This window comes from Eulemur rufifrons, chromosome 16 (assembly GCF_041146395.1).
Source record: "Eulemur rufifrons isolate Redbay chromosome 16, OSU_ERuf_1, whole genome shotgun sequence".
In the NCBI taxonomy this organism is placed as follows: Eukaryota; Metazoa; Chordata; class Mammalia; order Primates; family Lemuridae; genus Eulemur; species Eulemur rufifrons.
In genome coordinates this window covers 3,165,439-3,179,740 of record NC_090998.1, presented here as the reverse complement: position 1 = coordinate 3,179,740, position 14,302 = coordinate 3,165,439, and the positions used below count along the sequence as shown (strand labels likewise).

Below are 14,302 nucleotides of genomic sequence, written 5' to 3'. Positions count from 1 at the left end.
CTGTGAAGTTAATTGGCAAATGGCACCAATCCTTGGAAATCTCCTTATTTTTGAGTTGAAAAATATATAATTGATTCCTTAGTTCCAGCTGAGCCTGAGCTGAGCCAGACGAGAATAGTTTTCTCACTTGTGCGTCTGTTCCCATATTTACATAGCATCGGCTCCCCTCAGAGTACTTCTGTCTGTCCCTGCCCCGCTAGGCCCTGCTGTCGTTCAAGGCTGTGATTCTCTTATATGTTTGTCCATTCGAGCCCTACCCTGAGGGGGCTGTTGGCACTGCCAGGGTAACTGCCCCTAGTGCGGGTCTGAGTCAGAATCAGAGTCAGAGTCACTCCGACTTGGCAGGGAGCACAAAGTTCTTATTCCACGAAGGTCACCCTTATTCCATAAAGTTCTTGAGAGGAGCACACATGTAGTAGGTGCCATGGTCATCTCCATGTGGAAAGGTAACCTGGGCGTGGAGTCTCTAAAGGACTTCTTCCTGGGGACAGGCTCAAGGTTGGCTGCCTAGGACACCCAGCCTGGGCATGAGCCGATGACTCATGGTGAAATGTGCACCGTTTCTCTTGTTATTTCTTCCGCATTGCCAGAAAGAGGATTGAGTTGGTTGGATTTTTTTTGTCTTTTGTCTTTTTTCAACCTATTAAAATAGACCAGGTGCAGTGGCTCACACTGTAATCCTAGTACTTTGGGAGGCCGAGGCGGGGAGTTCAGGACCAGCCTGAGCAACATGGCAAGACCCTGTCTGCACAAAAAATAAAAAAACTAGTGAAGTGTGGTGACGCATTCCTGTAGTCCTAGCTACTCAGGAGATTGAGGCAGGAAGATTACTTGAGTTCAAGATTGCAGTGAGCTGTGATGATACCACTGTACTCTAGCCAGGGCAACAGAGACCCTGTCTCTAAAAAAAAAAAAAAAAAAAAGAAAAGAAAAGAAAAAAGTCCCTCCTAGACTAGAAATAGGTTCTGACTTCCCAGGACTAATTGTGAGCAACTTGTCTACGTGACCGTAGCTCATGTTTAACTTGTCCAAGCTTTGACCTTAGCACCTGGGTGGATCACAGGAGCCTCAGTGCTGCACTCAAACCCATATTAAAGATCAGTAGAGAGAATCGGCTGAGAAGGCTCCTTCCAGTAAAGCCTGGGAATGTTGCTGCATATGACATGTGTCGTGATCAGGTGTTAACAATGAGGAAGAAGATTATTACAGGTAATACTAGAGCTAGTGCCATCTGTTACCCAAGTGGAAAGTCAGCCTTTGCAAGAATGAGCCTAGTTTCTTTCTAAATGAGGAAATAACTTCCCAAGCCCTCTCCCATACCTTGAAACATGTGGTCAGTCTGGGTATCCGCTGTTTGCATGGGGCTTGTTCTTCTTGAATTCTTTGAATGTAATCCGAGTCACCAGGGTATGGGCCCTTCTTTCTTCTCTGTTTGCATCCATCCTGTCTTCCTACCCCCACCCCCGACCTGCTGGAACTGTATATTCCACAAAGACATGAAAGACCACGTTCTCTCCTAAGGAAGACACTTTTCCCTGCAGCTGCTGTTCCCACACATGCTGGTGCCTCTGTGTGGCACTGACACGGTGTTTTTCTTACCACCCAGTTTGCCTGCTTGTGAGCACTCTGTTGGCATGGTTTGCTGCTGCACCTTATATTCGTTCATCTTATACCTTTCTAAGATTTTTTTCACTGTCTTCTTAATTTATTTATTTTTTTTCCTTCTCATTTGCCTTCATTCTGGTCATTTTATAATCTCCAACCAATAGAAGTATATAAAGATGTACACGGGCGGAGTGAGCTCATTGGCTGAGCAGATAGCCAATCAGCTTCAAAGGAAAGAGCAGCCCAAAGCCCTTCTAGACAAGAAGGAACTGGTAAGAGATGTCTCAGGGCACTGCCTAGCTAGACATAACACAGCTATGGTAAATAAGCCTGGTGTGTTCTGAGTGGTCAATATATGCCATGTGGTAATTTTTTTGACAGTTGTCTGAATTTTGATAATTGAATTTCTAGGACTGCCATAGTTGTTTAGAAAGTTGTATGGAAAAGTGATCAATCTAGAGTCCAGGGGACCCATATGTATGTGTAGAACCGTGTGAACACTGAATGTGTGTGTGTGTGTGTGTATACAACCCTCAGAACAGAATTCTGTCAAAATAATTTGGTTTCATGGCTCTGATATTCTGTAATCTTGGATCTTTCACCGGAAGCAAATTAACTTAGGTTTTCTCTTGGTTGTTGGTTAACACTGAAGCCACCTTGTGCTGGTGTCTCCGGCGGCACGTGGGCTGCAGCTCCTGCAGTGGTGCCACTGCTCTTTGGGAAAGCCAAGAGCAAAGTAAACTGCAGCCATTTAACACTCACGGTCTGCCAGGGAACAGGGTCACTTAGGGTCAGCGTCACCTACAGAGGGCTGCGCCTGTGGGGGTGGGCCCGAGAGGCACTGCCCTGAGGCGCCCCTCCCTCCGCTCCCCTCCCCACTCCTCCAGGGCTCCATGAAGAAGGAGTTCCCGCAGAACCTGGGAGGCAGCGACACGTGCTATTTCTGTCAGAAGCGGGTCTACGTGATGGAGAGGCTGAGTGCCGAGGGCAAGTTCTTCCACCGGAGCTGCTTCAAGTGCGAGTACTGCGCTACCACCCTGCGCCTCTCGGCCTACGCCTATGACATCGAGGACGGTGAGGTGGCTTGCTCTTCAGGCCATACTTAGAAACAGTGCCTGAGGCACTCTGTGCATTTGAGCTGGGGACCTTAGGACCCCTTGCTGCATTCCCTGTGTGCATTTTTTTCATTCTACCTCCTTCAACCCTTCCCATCCATCTCCTTCCATCCTTTGTTTTTTCTCTAATTAATTTCCCAAAGTCACCAGGCTGTATCATAGCATTACCCAGCAGTGATGGTAATGAGAATGGCATGCATTTGCCTATATCATTTCTCTGACTTCACAGATGCTCACTTGCTCTCTGACTTCATGGTGGGATCTTGAGATAAAAGGGACACAATGAGGATAAGTTCTGGGCTTTATAGGAGGGGAATCACAGCTCTGTAGAAGTCACATTTCTTGCCTAAGGTTGACGACCATAAATTAAAACTAGATCCCAGGCCCCTGATTTTCAGACATCTGCCTCCTGGAGACAAGTGCAGTATGCCTGGTGTTACCACCCTTCTCTGGCATAAGCATCTCACCATCCTGTATCTGATGCTTTGAGAGCTCATTTCACAGAGCCTGAATCTACTTTGCTGTGGTGTTCAGGCCTGGTCTTTAGTGACATTTACTGGTTTTTACAGTGGAAAGACTGATAGGGTAGAAGGTAGTGAATCATGCCCGCAGATGACAGAGTCTGGTGGGCAGAGGCAGGCTGGCCCACCATGAAAGGAACCTGCACTCATGGCTCCTGCACCTGTTCCTACAGGATCCTGAAGGGGCTTCGTGAGAGACAGTCTTACTGAGTTCCCTCCCCGGAGAGACACGCCACCTGTTTAGTCTCCATACTGTGGTCACTGCTGTCTGATACTTACTCATGTCATCTGCTCCATCCAGGCAGAGATCTTGTCTTTCTTCTCGCCTGGAAGACTCTCAGTGTCTAGACTGGAACCTGTCCCATCGTGGCGTCAGTAAGATGGTGAATGAATGAATGTCCCATTTACCTTAGGCTTGCCCTGTAGCAGTCTGTCTTCCCCAGTTCCCTTTTCCAGTCACTCCCATATTTAATTATCAAGATTCTTTACTTTAGACCATTGAAAATCAGTCACTCAACTGAGCCACCCATAATCTGTAATTTATAACATTAGTGTGTCTGAGATAGGCATGATAGCGTAGTGGCTAGAAGTGTAGGCTCTGGAGCCAGCTTCCGAGGTTCACATCTTGCCTCGGAGGTTTACTCACTCTGGGCACGCTGGGCAGGTTGCTCAGCCTTTCTCTGTGGATCAGTGCCTGTCTTCTTTGGGTGGTGATTAAAGTAGTGTCTAGCATATGATAAATGTTAGATAGAAATTAGCTTTTTATTTTTTTAATCCAAATAGCAAAAAGTGCCATCAAGTTGAGTTCGAGAAGGGGTATGAGGAGATAAATTAATCGAGTACCTATACTACATGACACGTGATATCTGTGTAATTTTCTCAGCCTAGGAGGTTGGTATATGTTCATTTCTGTACGAGGAAATGTGCCCAAGGGCTAAATAGTTCAGACCACTCTTGAGTGGTTGAGACAGTATTTGAACTGAGATCTGATTTCAGAGCTCATGCCACTTGTATCATGTTGTGCTGCCTTTCTAGAAAAAATAATTTTCTGGAATTTTGAGGGGAAATTTCCTTTGGTATTAGGCTTTTAGAATTTGTTTCTAAAACTTAAACCTCTTTTCTTTGTTAATTTAGGATACCAGCACAGGGTTCAGTGAGGACTCAGTTGAATTCAATTGAGTTGTATTTTAAGAGCTGGGATTGTGGCTGGCATAGTGGCTCATGCCTGTAATCCTAGCACTCCGAGAGGCCAAGGTGGGAGGATCCCTTGAGCTTGGGGGTTGAGACCAGCCTGAGCAAGAGTGAGACCCCGTCTCTATTAAAAATTTTAAAATTAGCCAGGTGTGGTAGCATGAGCCTGTAGTCCCAGCTACTCGGGAGGCTGAGGCAGGAGGATCGCTTGAGCCCAGGAGTCTGAGGTTGCAGTGAGCTATGTTAATGCCAGGGCACTCTAGCCCACCCTGGCAACAGAGCAAGACTCTTGTCTCACCAAAAAAAAAAAAAATCTTGGATTCTACTTTAGCAGAAAAAAAGCTCATAAAACAAATTAATGCAGGGGAAAAAAGTAGAAGAAAGGAATGAAAGTATAAATAACATTATATTTCTGATAATGTAATAAACAGGATTCTTGGTTACAAGTTGAAAAAGCTCAAGTCAGATTGAATTTTAAGCATTAGATTCATGTATCTTCCTTCCAGATAGCAGTCTCCAGAAAAGGGCTGCCCTTCTCCCTCATCAGCCATAATAACCCCCCAGAATGGCTCTGGTCAGGCTGATTTTAGTCACTGGCATGTGACTAAAATCACATCAGCACAGGGATTGACCAGCCTGGATTATGTGTGTCCACTTCTGGGCTGGGTCAAGGCACGTGGTTGATAGCCCCCCATCAGAATCCCATGGAGGAGGTAACAAACAGACCAAAAGAAGTCATAACGTGATTCAAGTACTAATAATATATTTTATCTTGGCCTGTTTATTGGTGGCCAAAATTCAGAAAAGCAGAGTGGTTTATTACAGATCGTAAAAGGAAACTGTGGCCAAGCTGAAAATAATAACCCGTGTCTCGACTCCCCTCATAAGAAACAAGAAGATTGAGTTTGGCCACCAAGTGTTCCTGACTACAGATGTAGTGTCTCTGAGTCCTGGTTAAGTGCCAATAGGTAGTGGAAAATTCTGTTTGGGAAAATATACTATGTTTTGTGAATATTATTTAAAATCTATGGAATTCAATAAATTTTATCTTTCTAATAGATTTATTCAGCATGGGAGGGGAAGTTCGGGTGAGACAAAGCAAGCCAGTTACTTTGAAGGAAAAAAGAAAGAAAGAATCAGATCACCAGGTGAAGGAGGAAAAGGAAGAAGGAAGAATACCATCTCATCTTTACTTTCTTTGGCTGTTTTTGGTCTCCTTATTTTAACTTGAGATCAAGAAAGCTCATTTGTCTAAGGAGTACTCTCCACAAATGAGAAGGATGAAATGGGAATTACTCCTGTTTCAACAGTTTCTGTAATCATTTAATGTAAAGAAGGAGTCAGAAAAAAATGACTTTGTGAGTTAATTCCACTACCAGTGTCATGGGAAAAGCCAAGACAGTGTTGTTCAGACTTTCTTATTCAGTCAGTTTTCAGACTGGTCCACCCCGAGTAGGACCCAGTAAACACATGTAGACGTAGTTGAGAGTGCTAAGAAATAATATTTAACTCTAATTATGCCATAGTATGCTCTGGTTTTTATTCTGTTCCATTCTACTCATAGTCTATTACAGGATTTTTTGGTTTTGTTTTGTGTTGGTTTTGAATGTTGACCCTGATCCTCAGGGGCCGGAGTCGGGGTGGTGGTCACAGCCTGCAGTTGCCCCCATGCTGGCTCGTGGGTAGGGAAGGAAGGGGTGTGTGGGTGCAGGAGGGTGAGTAGCAGAGCTGATGCCCAGCAGTGCCCACCCCTGCAGGCTTCACGCCTCCACCCACACTTGTATTCATCCTTGGTTTCCCCAGAAATGCTCCTCCCCATTTTTCATGTGACCACATCTTTGTTCTGCACACACTGCCACTTTGTCCGCTGGCCCTGCCCTGCAAGCCTCACATCTCTGCTCTGGGCACTGATTGGGTGACAGCTCAATGGCCTTCACATTCCTAAAGGAAAAGACCCCCTCACCCCAACCTTGAGGCAAGGGGGCAGGAGAGCTGTAATCAAAGTTTACAGGGAAGGAAAGGGCCAGCCTCCCTGGACGAGAGGCTGGGCAGGCTGACGGCCTGCTGTGGCTAGAGGAGAGGGATAGGAGGGACTGAGACTCGGGGTTGTGTTCAGAGTCACTGAGTCTGGCTCACTCCCTTGTCCCCTGCTTCTGTCATCTGCAGGTAAATTCTACTGTAAACCACACTACTGTTACCGACTCTCTGGCTACGCACAGAGGAAGAGACCGGCGGTGGCTGCTCTGTCTGGAAAGGTAATGGTGGTCCATCCCGTAAGTGGGGAGAAGTGGTGGGCGCCAGTGCAGTGTGGCCGCGGGCCAGCTGCGCCTCAGCGGGGCCTGCGGGTGGCCCCTGCAGCCCTGCTGTCCTGTGAGGCGAGGGCCTGAGACACGGTTACGGTCCAGTTTGGGGAGGGAACCAGCTTGTGAAGTATGCTCTACTGTTGCACTTCACTAAGGTGATGTTGCATCTGCCACCTGAGCTGGGCTTGAGAGATTATGCAGACCCTCCCTTCTGCTCTCTGCACGTTAAAGATGTTTGCCTTTGTAAATGAGCATCTCCCTGAGAGGATACCCTGCTGTTGAGGGTAACTGCCTACTCATTTTTCATTTTTGAAGGAAGGCAGTGGTGGAAAAGAGGCAGTGTGAGGAGGAGCTCTCCTGTTCCTTGGCAGCCCCACCCCAGGGTCTGGGGGCAGGTGGGAGCAAGTGCTCGTCCCCAGCCCACCAGCTCCTTGCATTACCTTATTTTGTGAGTTACTTATCTGAGAAGTTGCTTCTTTCTTACTTTTTTTTTTTTAATTGAGAGTGGCATTCTACCTGTCTGTCAGTTGAGGCTAGTAAGCCCTTTACCACCCAGTGTCACCTTGTCAGCACACAGCTAACTCAGGCCTCCTTTAGAGGCTGCCCATAAGGGGTACACTTCACAGGATCTAGACTCTGACTCCTGATGACCTCCATGGGGAGTCTGTCCTGGTGTTTTTTTTAAAGAAAGACTTACACTGTGTGAAGAATACAGCTCTGGGTTGCCCGATAAGATCAGCAGAGACAAACCAGCCCATCACATTGTCGCTGCGGCCTGAGAATTGGGTGCTTCAGTCAGAGTCACTGTTTTTCTTATGGACTTTCTTAGGAGGCCAAAGGACCCCTGCAGGATGGCCCCACTGCAGATGCAAATGGACGGGCCAGCACCGTGGCCAGCTCGGCTGAGAGAACCCCAGGTAGCCTCACTTCCTTGTTTGGCTGGGTGGTGCGTCACTCCCTCGGCCTCTGTGACAAGGCCAAGGGGATGAGCCAGCACCTCCAAAGCAACATTTCTTCAATTGGGCATCAAGTGGCCCAAAACCCTTTGGACTCCTTTTTCATGTGCCAGCTGCTTGCATTTGGAGTCCCCTTTCTCTATGGCCTGTCGGAGGTGCTGGTACAAATCGGAGGGGAGTTCCACTGGCAGACTGTGAGCCAGTGAAGGTCCATCTGGTAAGCGGCATCGCGCAAGCTGTGGGTCATGTACTGTCCCTGTCACCCCATCCCACATCCATCACACACATCAGGGTGGCTGGTCCAAATCCCATGTAGGCAAATAGGAATTCAGAACATGCTGCCCTTGCCTCTGACCCAGGTGGGTGTCCGGAGTTGCCAGGCCTTCATGTCGTCCTTGTTTTTAGACTCCTTTGAAACAGGGTGTGGAGTTGTGATGGTTAAGGCCCCACGGTCTGGATTTGCCTTCACTTGAACTTGAAGTTCTTGCATCCCACTCCATACTGAGGAGTTTGGATGAGCTGTCACTGCTCTTCTGTTTGACCTGGACCCTTAAAAGACATGACCCCTGACCAGTCTGGGGCATTCGAACTTCTAATGAGGATCAAGCTCTAATTTGTCCCACTTCCATTACCACTTTCTTTTGTCAGGAGGTGAATGACACCATCTCTACCTCTAAAAACACACTTAGAACACACATAGTGGGGCAGGACCAGGAGAGCTCATGGGCACAAGGCCTGTGGGAAGAATTGTGTTTCTTTTTTCCTTAAAATGGCCTCTTTGGGCTCCCTGTAAAACCAGCCCTTGAGATGTGTCCACAGCCCACAAACCGCTGTGGCCCTGACTCCTCCTCAGTTGCTGTGCAGGTGAGAGAGCAATTCAGCAGGGCCACAATGTCTGTCTGTCACACTTTCCTCTGGCTTAAAACAAATATATCTCAAGCAACCATTTACAAACTCATGTAAAAATTCAAGATTATCAGCCAATGTCAGAAACCAACGAGGAGTTGGTAGTGGAATTTCCATGATGGGAAATGGGAAGAATTATCCCCTTGGCCTTCGCAGAGAGGTTCTCAGAGTTGCATCTTTTCCCATTTGTAAGAGCTGGTTAATGTCAGCCCTGTGGTGCTCGTTCTGGGAGAGGGAGAACTGCCCAGAGGCTGGGCGGTACAGCCAGGGTGCAGTGATCTGGAGGCTGATGCAGCAAACCCCAGCCGAGGTAGGTGAACTCGGCTTCTGCTACATGTGCCCTTACTATAATCTGATTTTTAATGCCCTGCAGTTGGGACCAGCATTTTATAGCCATGTTTAAGCCATGAATAACTTTTAAAGCTTCTACAGTCTTAAAGATCTTCATAATGTTTCTTATGAAGTGCTGACAGCTCTTTGCAGTCAACACTTTCAGAGCATTGGGGGAATCGCTGGCAGAGAAAAATAACCAAAGGGTTCTAGACAGAGACTTTGGCTCTATGTTGTAGAATGTGCATTTGATCAGGGGAGAGCACCACCTTATTAGTCCAGGCCTTATTCCAGCAGAAATGGATTTTTCAAGGAACCTGACTACTCAGTAAAACAACTCAAAGAACTTAAACTCTCCGTTTGGGTATGGAGTACAGAACATTCTTTAAAAAGAGTTAAACACGATGAAGTTCAGATTGTTCCTGAACAAGCCAGGTTTGCTCACTTTCCCATCTGGTTCAGGTTGCCATTCTTACTGTCTAATTGAAGGTATAATGGATTTCAGGTTTTTAGGAGTTCTAAAGAAATAGGGTTCCTTAGAGAGGAGAATGTTCTACAAAGCAGGGAGAGAAGATGAGAGTTGACTATGTGGTTAAAGAATCAAAACAACCAAGAAAGAAAGCCGTGAGGACATCTCAGTCCCCATGGTTCTTGGTTTGGTGGTGACTGGCCTGGTATAGCACAGGGGGTTCCATATAGTGTCCCAAAGGAGTTGCAGCTTGAACCCTTAAGGTGAATGAAGCAGGCACTGTCTCCCTAGTTTAAGGTCCTGCTAGGCAAGGGAAGGCAAGAGAGCTTAGGGCTGATGGACTGCTGTTAGTGTCCTCCTCTGGAGGCCTCACCTTTTGGACATTAGAGCTCTGAGTCCTTAATATGCTCCAAAGCACTGGAGCTGACTCATTTTGCTAGCATCTGTAGAAAAGGAACAGAATTGTGGGTGGTATTTTGTAAGTTGGCATGAAATAGATTTCTTTTTATCGTGTGATAGACATTTTCTTCTTTAAATCCTAAACTGAAGCCTTGGTTACTTAACTAGAATTTCCTTCTGAAAAGCTTCAGAAAAGCTCAGGTATTCCCAGGGTCCAGAATACGTGCAGAGAGCAGTTATTAACCAAGATCTGGTAGGTCTCCTCACTGGACACCAGAAAAGGCGATCAATGAATGAACTTGACTGTGTCGTGTATGATGCGCCCATCCTCTCTAGATCCACATCCCTCAGCAGGAGGAGCTGGGGAAGCTGCGCTTGCGGCAGCATTGGGCCCTGCTGTGCGTTTGCTCTGTGCCTCGTCTTTCTTTCGTGGCGTTTCTCCCTTACGTTCTTTGCCCCTTATGCCAAAATTCTTGCTATTGCAAAAAAGAAAAAAAATAACCCAAATACAACCCACAAGTTCAAAGAACCCACTCTAGGCCTGCTTTAAAGTCTTGTCTTTCTCTGGTAACCTAATCTGTAACTGCTGCCTAATTTAGTGTCTGGGATACATTGTTTATGGTATTTTTGTTTGTAATGTGCTTTTAATATAGAAATCCTCTTTTTTGTTCTCAAATTTGTAAATGCTTTGTTTCCAAGCTTCTACTTACCACTGCAGATTAGTGGCCCTGGCACAGACTTTCTCACCCTGACCTGATAGCACCTGCCATGACTTTAGAAACAGTTTGGACAACAGTAAGGCAAAGAAAAACCCCAAATGGGCTTGTTTTCCCTTGGATGTGAGATCCTCAGTTGCAGGTTTTTTGGATTCTTTTTTACCCAGAGGGATCCTCTTTTTATCTCAGATAGTTGATAACCAAAAATGAAGCATAGAGGCTGTGAGGTGTAACAGGAAGGGAACAGAAGAGCTTTTCCCCCAGAGCGTTCGTCATCTGAATGAACATTCACGATGCAGGTAACAGAGAGGATGGAAGGAACACGGTCGTTTTCTGTCCTCTCGTGGAAAAGATTATGTGAACTTAAAAAGCCACAGGTCACAAGTGGCAGCTGCCTGCTCCTTGTGCCCAGACCCCCTTGCATGATGCCGTTGGGCTCCATAGTTTGGATCCTGAATGGGCCGTTAGGAAACGCAGGCATTTCCCACGCAGGTAGAAGAATAGCCAAGCCATATAAGGAATTTCGTTCAACCTGGAGCCTCCTGCCTGATAGAGGGAAGTTAGGAAATCTTCTTACTGCTTCCTAAGTCCTCTTCCCTTGTAGTTATTTCTGGAAAACCTTTCAATAGAGCAAAGAGAATTCTGCAATCCAGCTTACCTCTCCAACCCTACCCCAAGTCATAGTTGATGATGACGTGTGAATGTTTCTACATATGTACACATTTATATGTATATAGATCTGATTGCACATATATGAGTAAATATTTATTTATATATTGTATTCTAAATAACAATAATAATAATAATAATAATGAAGCTGTTTCCAAAGCTTCTTGTTCCTTGGTTCCGGAGGCTGAGGGAGCTGAACACTGGGAACCATGTGCCTGGCCGTCCTGTGCTCTGGCCAGGACGTTGAGGGCACACGTTGGCCTTAGGGCAGCATGTCCGTGGAGGTGAGCCCTCGAGGTGCGTGCTCAGGACATGAGCAGCACACACCCAACCTCAGGAAATTGACCCAGGAGCAAACGAGGAAGCAGGGGTCTGTTGCTAGTGGGGTACCACAGAGAACCAGGCACCCCACCTCCTTCTGTTTTGCCTTCAGGCTTATATATATTGGCTCTCCTGGGTTAGTTATTTCAGCTTTCCACTGTCTGTGGGTGTTCAGTGTGTCTTCAGCTGTGTTCTGCAGTACTGTAGAACATTCCTCGGCTCTCCTAAGGGGCCGCACCATGGCCTTGAATATCTAACCAGTGAGTTAAAGGGTTTACTTTCTTCCTGAGCCATGCAGCTTAGGGTGGGGGCAGGAGGGGACGGCAGCAGGCCAGATCCCCACAGCACTGGTGCAGAGGAGCCAGAGCAGGGGAGGACTAGCTGTGCCAAGGAACACGTCACCCGTCCACGCCTGGCCTTCCCGCAGCCTTTATTTTTGCCCTTGTTTTAACCTGTGCTGTTGTGAGTTTTTGGTGTGTTTCTTTGTGAGTTTTTAATTTAATTGTGTAACTTTGTTTTTGCCGTTACTGTGAAACCAAGGTGTTGTGCTTTTAATTTTTTTTTTAAACAAATGTTATATTCTTATTTAAGAGAATAAATTCCAAACAATCTTCAGGCTTCTGAGTTTTTCTTTTTCTTCTCTCTTCCTGATTGCAGGGTGGGAAAGGGGGACACTCAGGCAGGGCTCGGGAGCGGGCTGGAAAGCCGCTGTGCCTCAGACTCTCACTCCTGGGGCAGTCAGCAAGAAGGCATAGAGGGGAAACGGGAAACAGGTGTGTGTACCTAATGCAGAAACTCCTGTTAACGGAAGGGCCCCTTGTCGAGGGGCTTTGGCAGGGTGCAAGATGTTTTGCTTTGCAGCAGCTGCAAGTAGAGAAGAGCAAGAAAGACGTCACCTGTGCCCAGGGGTCCCACATGCGGTCAGCCAGCAGGAGTCGTCTGTGGGCCGGGCAGGTGGAGGGGCAGAAATTCCACGTGGAGCTGGGTCTGCATGGGCATGGATAGCCGGTGCCTTCCTCCTGTTTCTCTGACTGTAGCAGGCCGCTAAGGGGAACGGGACCAGGGATGTGTCTGTCGTCGGCCTTGAGGCTGTTGCTAGGGATACCCTCAGGCATGGTGACCTTGCTTCTGGTGATGGTGAAGGTTCTTGCTGTTTCCTCCCCATCTGACGTCTCTTTCATGCTCTTTGCTGTGACCTGGACGCTGAGCTAGGATACCCAATTCTACTTGGCCCCTCAAAGCCTGGAGGGATCATCCTATATTAAAAAACAGACTATCCCCTTCTGACACACACGCTGCTAACCTCAGCAGTGGTGGCTGCTTCTGCCGTGTTGGCATGCCAGCCACAGTGGGCACAGGCCCAGCTCTGGTGCTGAACTGGGCCAAAAGAGGGCCCTGTGGTAGATGCCAAGTCTGCTCCTGCTGAGCTCTGGGAAACTGGGTGTTTTGATATTAAAAGGCCTTGCTGGCCTCCATGCACCTCTTGGAACTCAGAGAGGTCTTGGGCTTCCCCATAGAGCAGAACAGCAGAGTCTTGGGTTCTCCTTGGCATCCTAGATAACAGTCCCTTGTCAGGGAGGGTCTGCTCCATGTGTTGCTCATAGCCCTGCTGTCACACTGCGATCTGCTTCACCTTCATCAGAGATTGCTGGTTCAGACTTCATCCCAGCCCCCCAAGTCTGTAGCCTCTTGTGCCTGTTTCTCTGATAGGGTCAGCCATTGTCCTGGTGCCCGCAGAAGGAAGAGAAAGCATTGGGATGTGGGGGCTGCAATAAATGACAACTAATAAGTTGACCAAGGATCAATAATGAGGGAGGATACATACATGCATAGAGTTTCCAGACTGTAAATCTTTGCTGCGGCTGCTTCCCACCTCCCAGCAGTTGTGGGGGCGGGGAGCACCGTCATTTAGCACAGTGTCCGAAGCGTCTCACAGGGAGGTGGGACAGCCAGCTGATTCTCTGCTGCCTTTTGTGAAGACCCTGGAGAATTCTCTTTGGATGGACTTCAGTTTCTTTCTGAAACTTCTTTTTTTTTTTTTTTTTTTTTGAGACAGAGTCTCGCTTTGTTGCCCAGGCTAGAGTGAGTGCCGTGGCGTCAGCCTAGCTCACAGCAACCTCAAACTCCTGAGCTCAAGTGATCCTCCTGTCTCAGCCTCCCGAGTAGCTGGGACTACAGGCATGCACCACCATGCCCGGCTAATTTTTTCTATATATATTTTTTAGCTGTCCATATAATTTCTTTCTATTTTTAGTAGAGATGGGGTCTCGCTCTTGCTCAGGCTGGTCTCGAACTCCTGAGCTCAAACGATCTGCCCACCTCGGCCTCCCAGAGTGCTAGGATTACAGGCGTGAGCCACCGCGCCCGGCCTGAAACTTTTTAAAATCCATTCTCTTTTTTTCTCATAAATTCCCTGGCAATTTCCCTAATTAACACACTCCCTCAGAGGGACGCTGTGGCACAGACACGGAAGAACAGGCCATGAAAATGGGCCACTCTATTTTCACGCTGGAAAAATAGGGCAGGATGATGCTTTTTAGGATCCTAGTCCCACGATTATCCCTGCCTGCAGTACAAATAGAAGAAAAGTACCCACGTGGAGCTCTCTGAAACGCAGCAGCCAGGCAGAGACCTGAGAAAGAATCCTGTTCAAATTCCGATCCCTTTCAAGAAGCTCTAAAACCTCCTTGAGACTCCAAAACAAGTCCTTACCTTGCCTCACCCAGCCAAGCATCCAGCAAGCGCCAACAAGTAGATTAGTCATGATGAAATGAGGGTACAAGCCGGACTGGCACGCCCAC

The 14,302-nt window shown here is 47.4% G+C and overlaps 1 protein-coding gene across 1 annotated transcript in view; it reads left to right on the top strand.

The window, feature by feature from the left end:
- Positions 1–14,302, top strand: part of MICAL3 (microtubule associated monooxygenase, calponin and LIM domain containing 3) — a 185,428-nt gene that overhangs the window by 108,512 nt on the left and 62,614 nt on the right. The window contains exons 17-19 of the mRNA XM_069490679.1: positions 2,493–2,679; positions 6,599–6,687; positions 7,565–7,652. Coding sequence (XP_069346780.1) covers positions 2,493–2,679; positions 6,599–6,687; positions 7,565–7,652 — 364 coding nt within the window. The remainder of the gene's footprint in view (positions 1–2,492; positions 2,680–6,598; positions 6,688–7,564; positions 7,653–14,302) is intronic.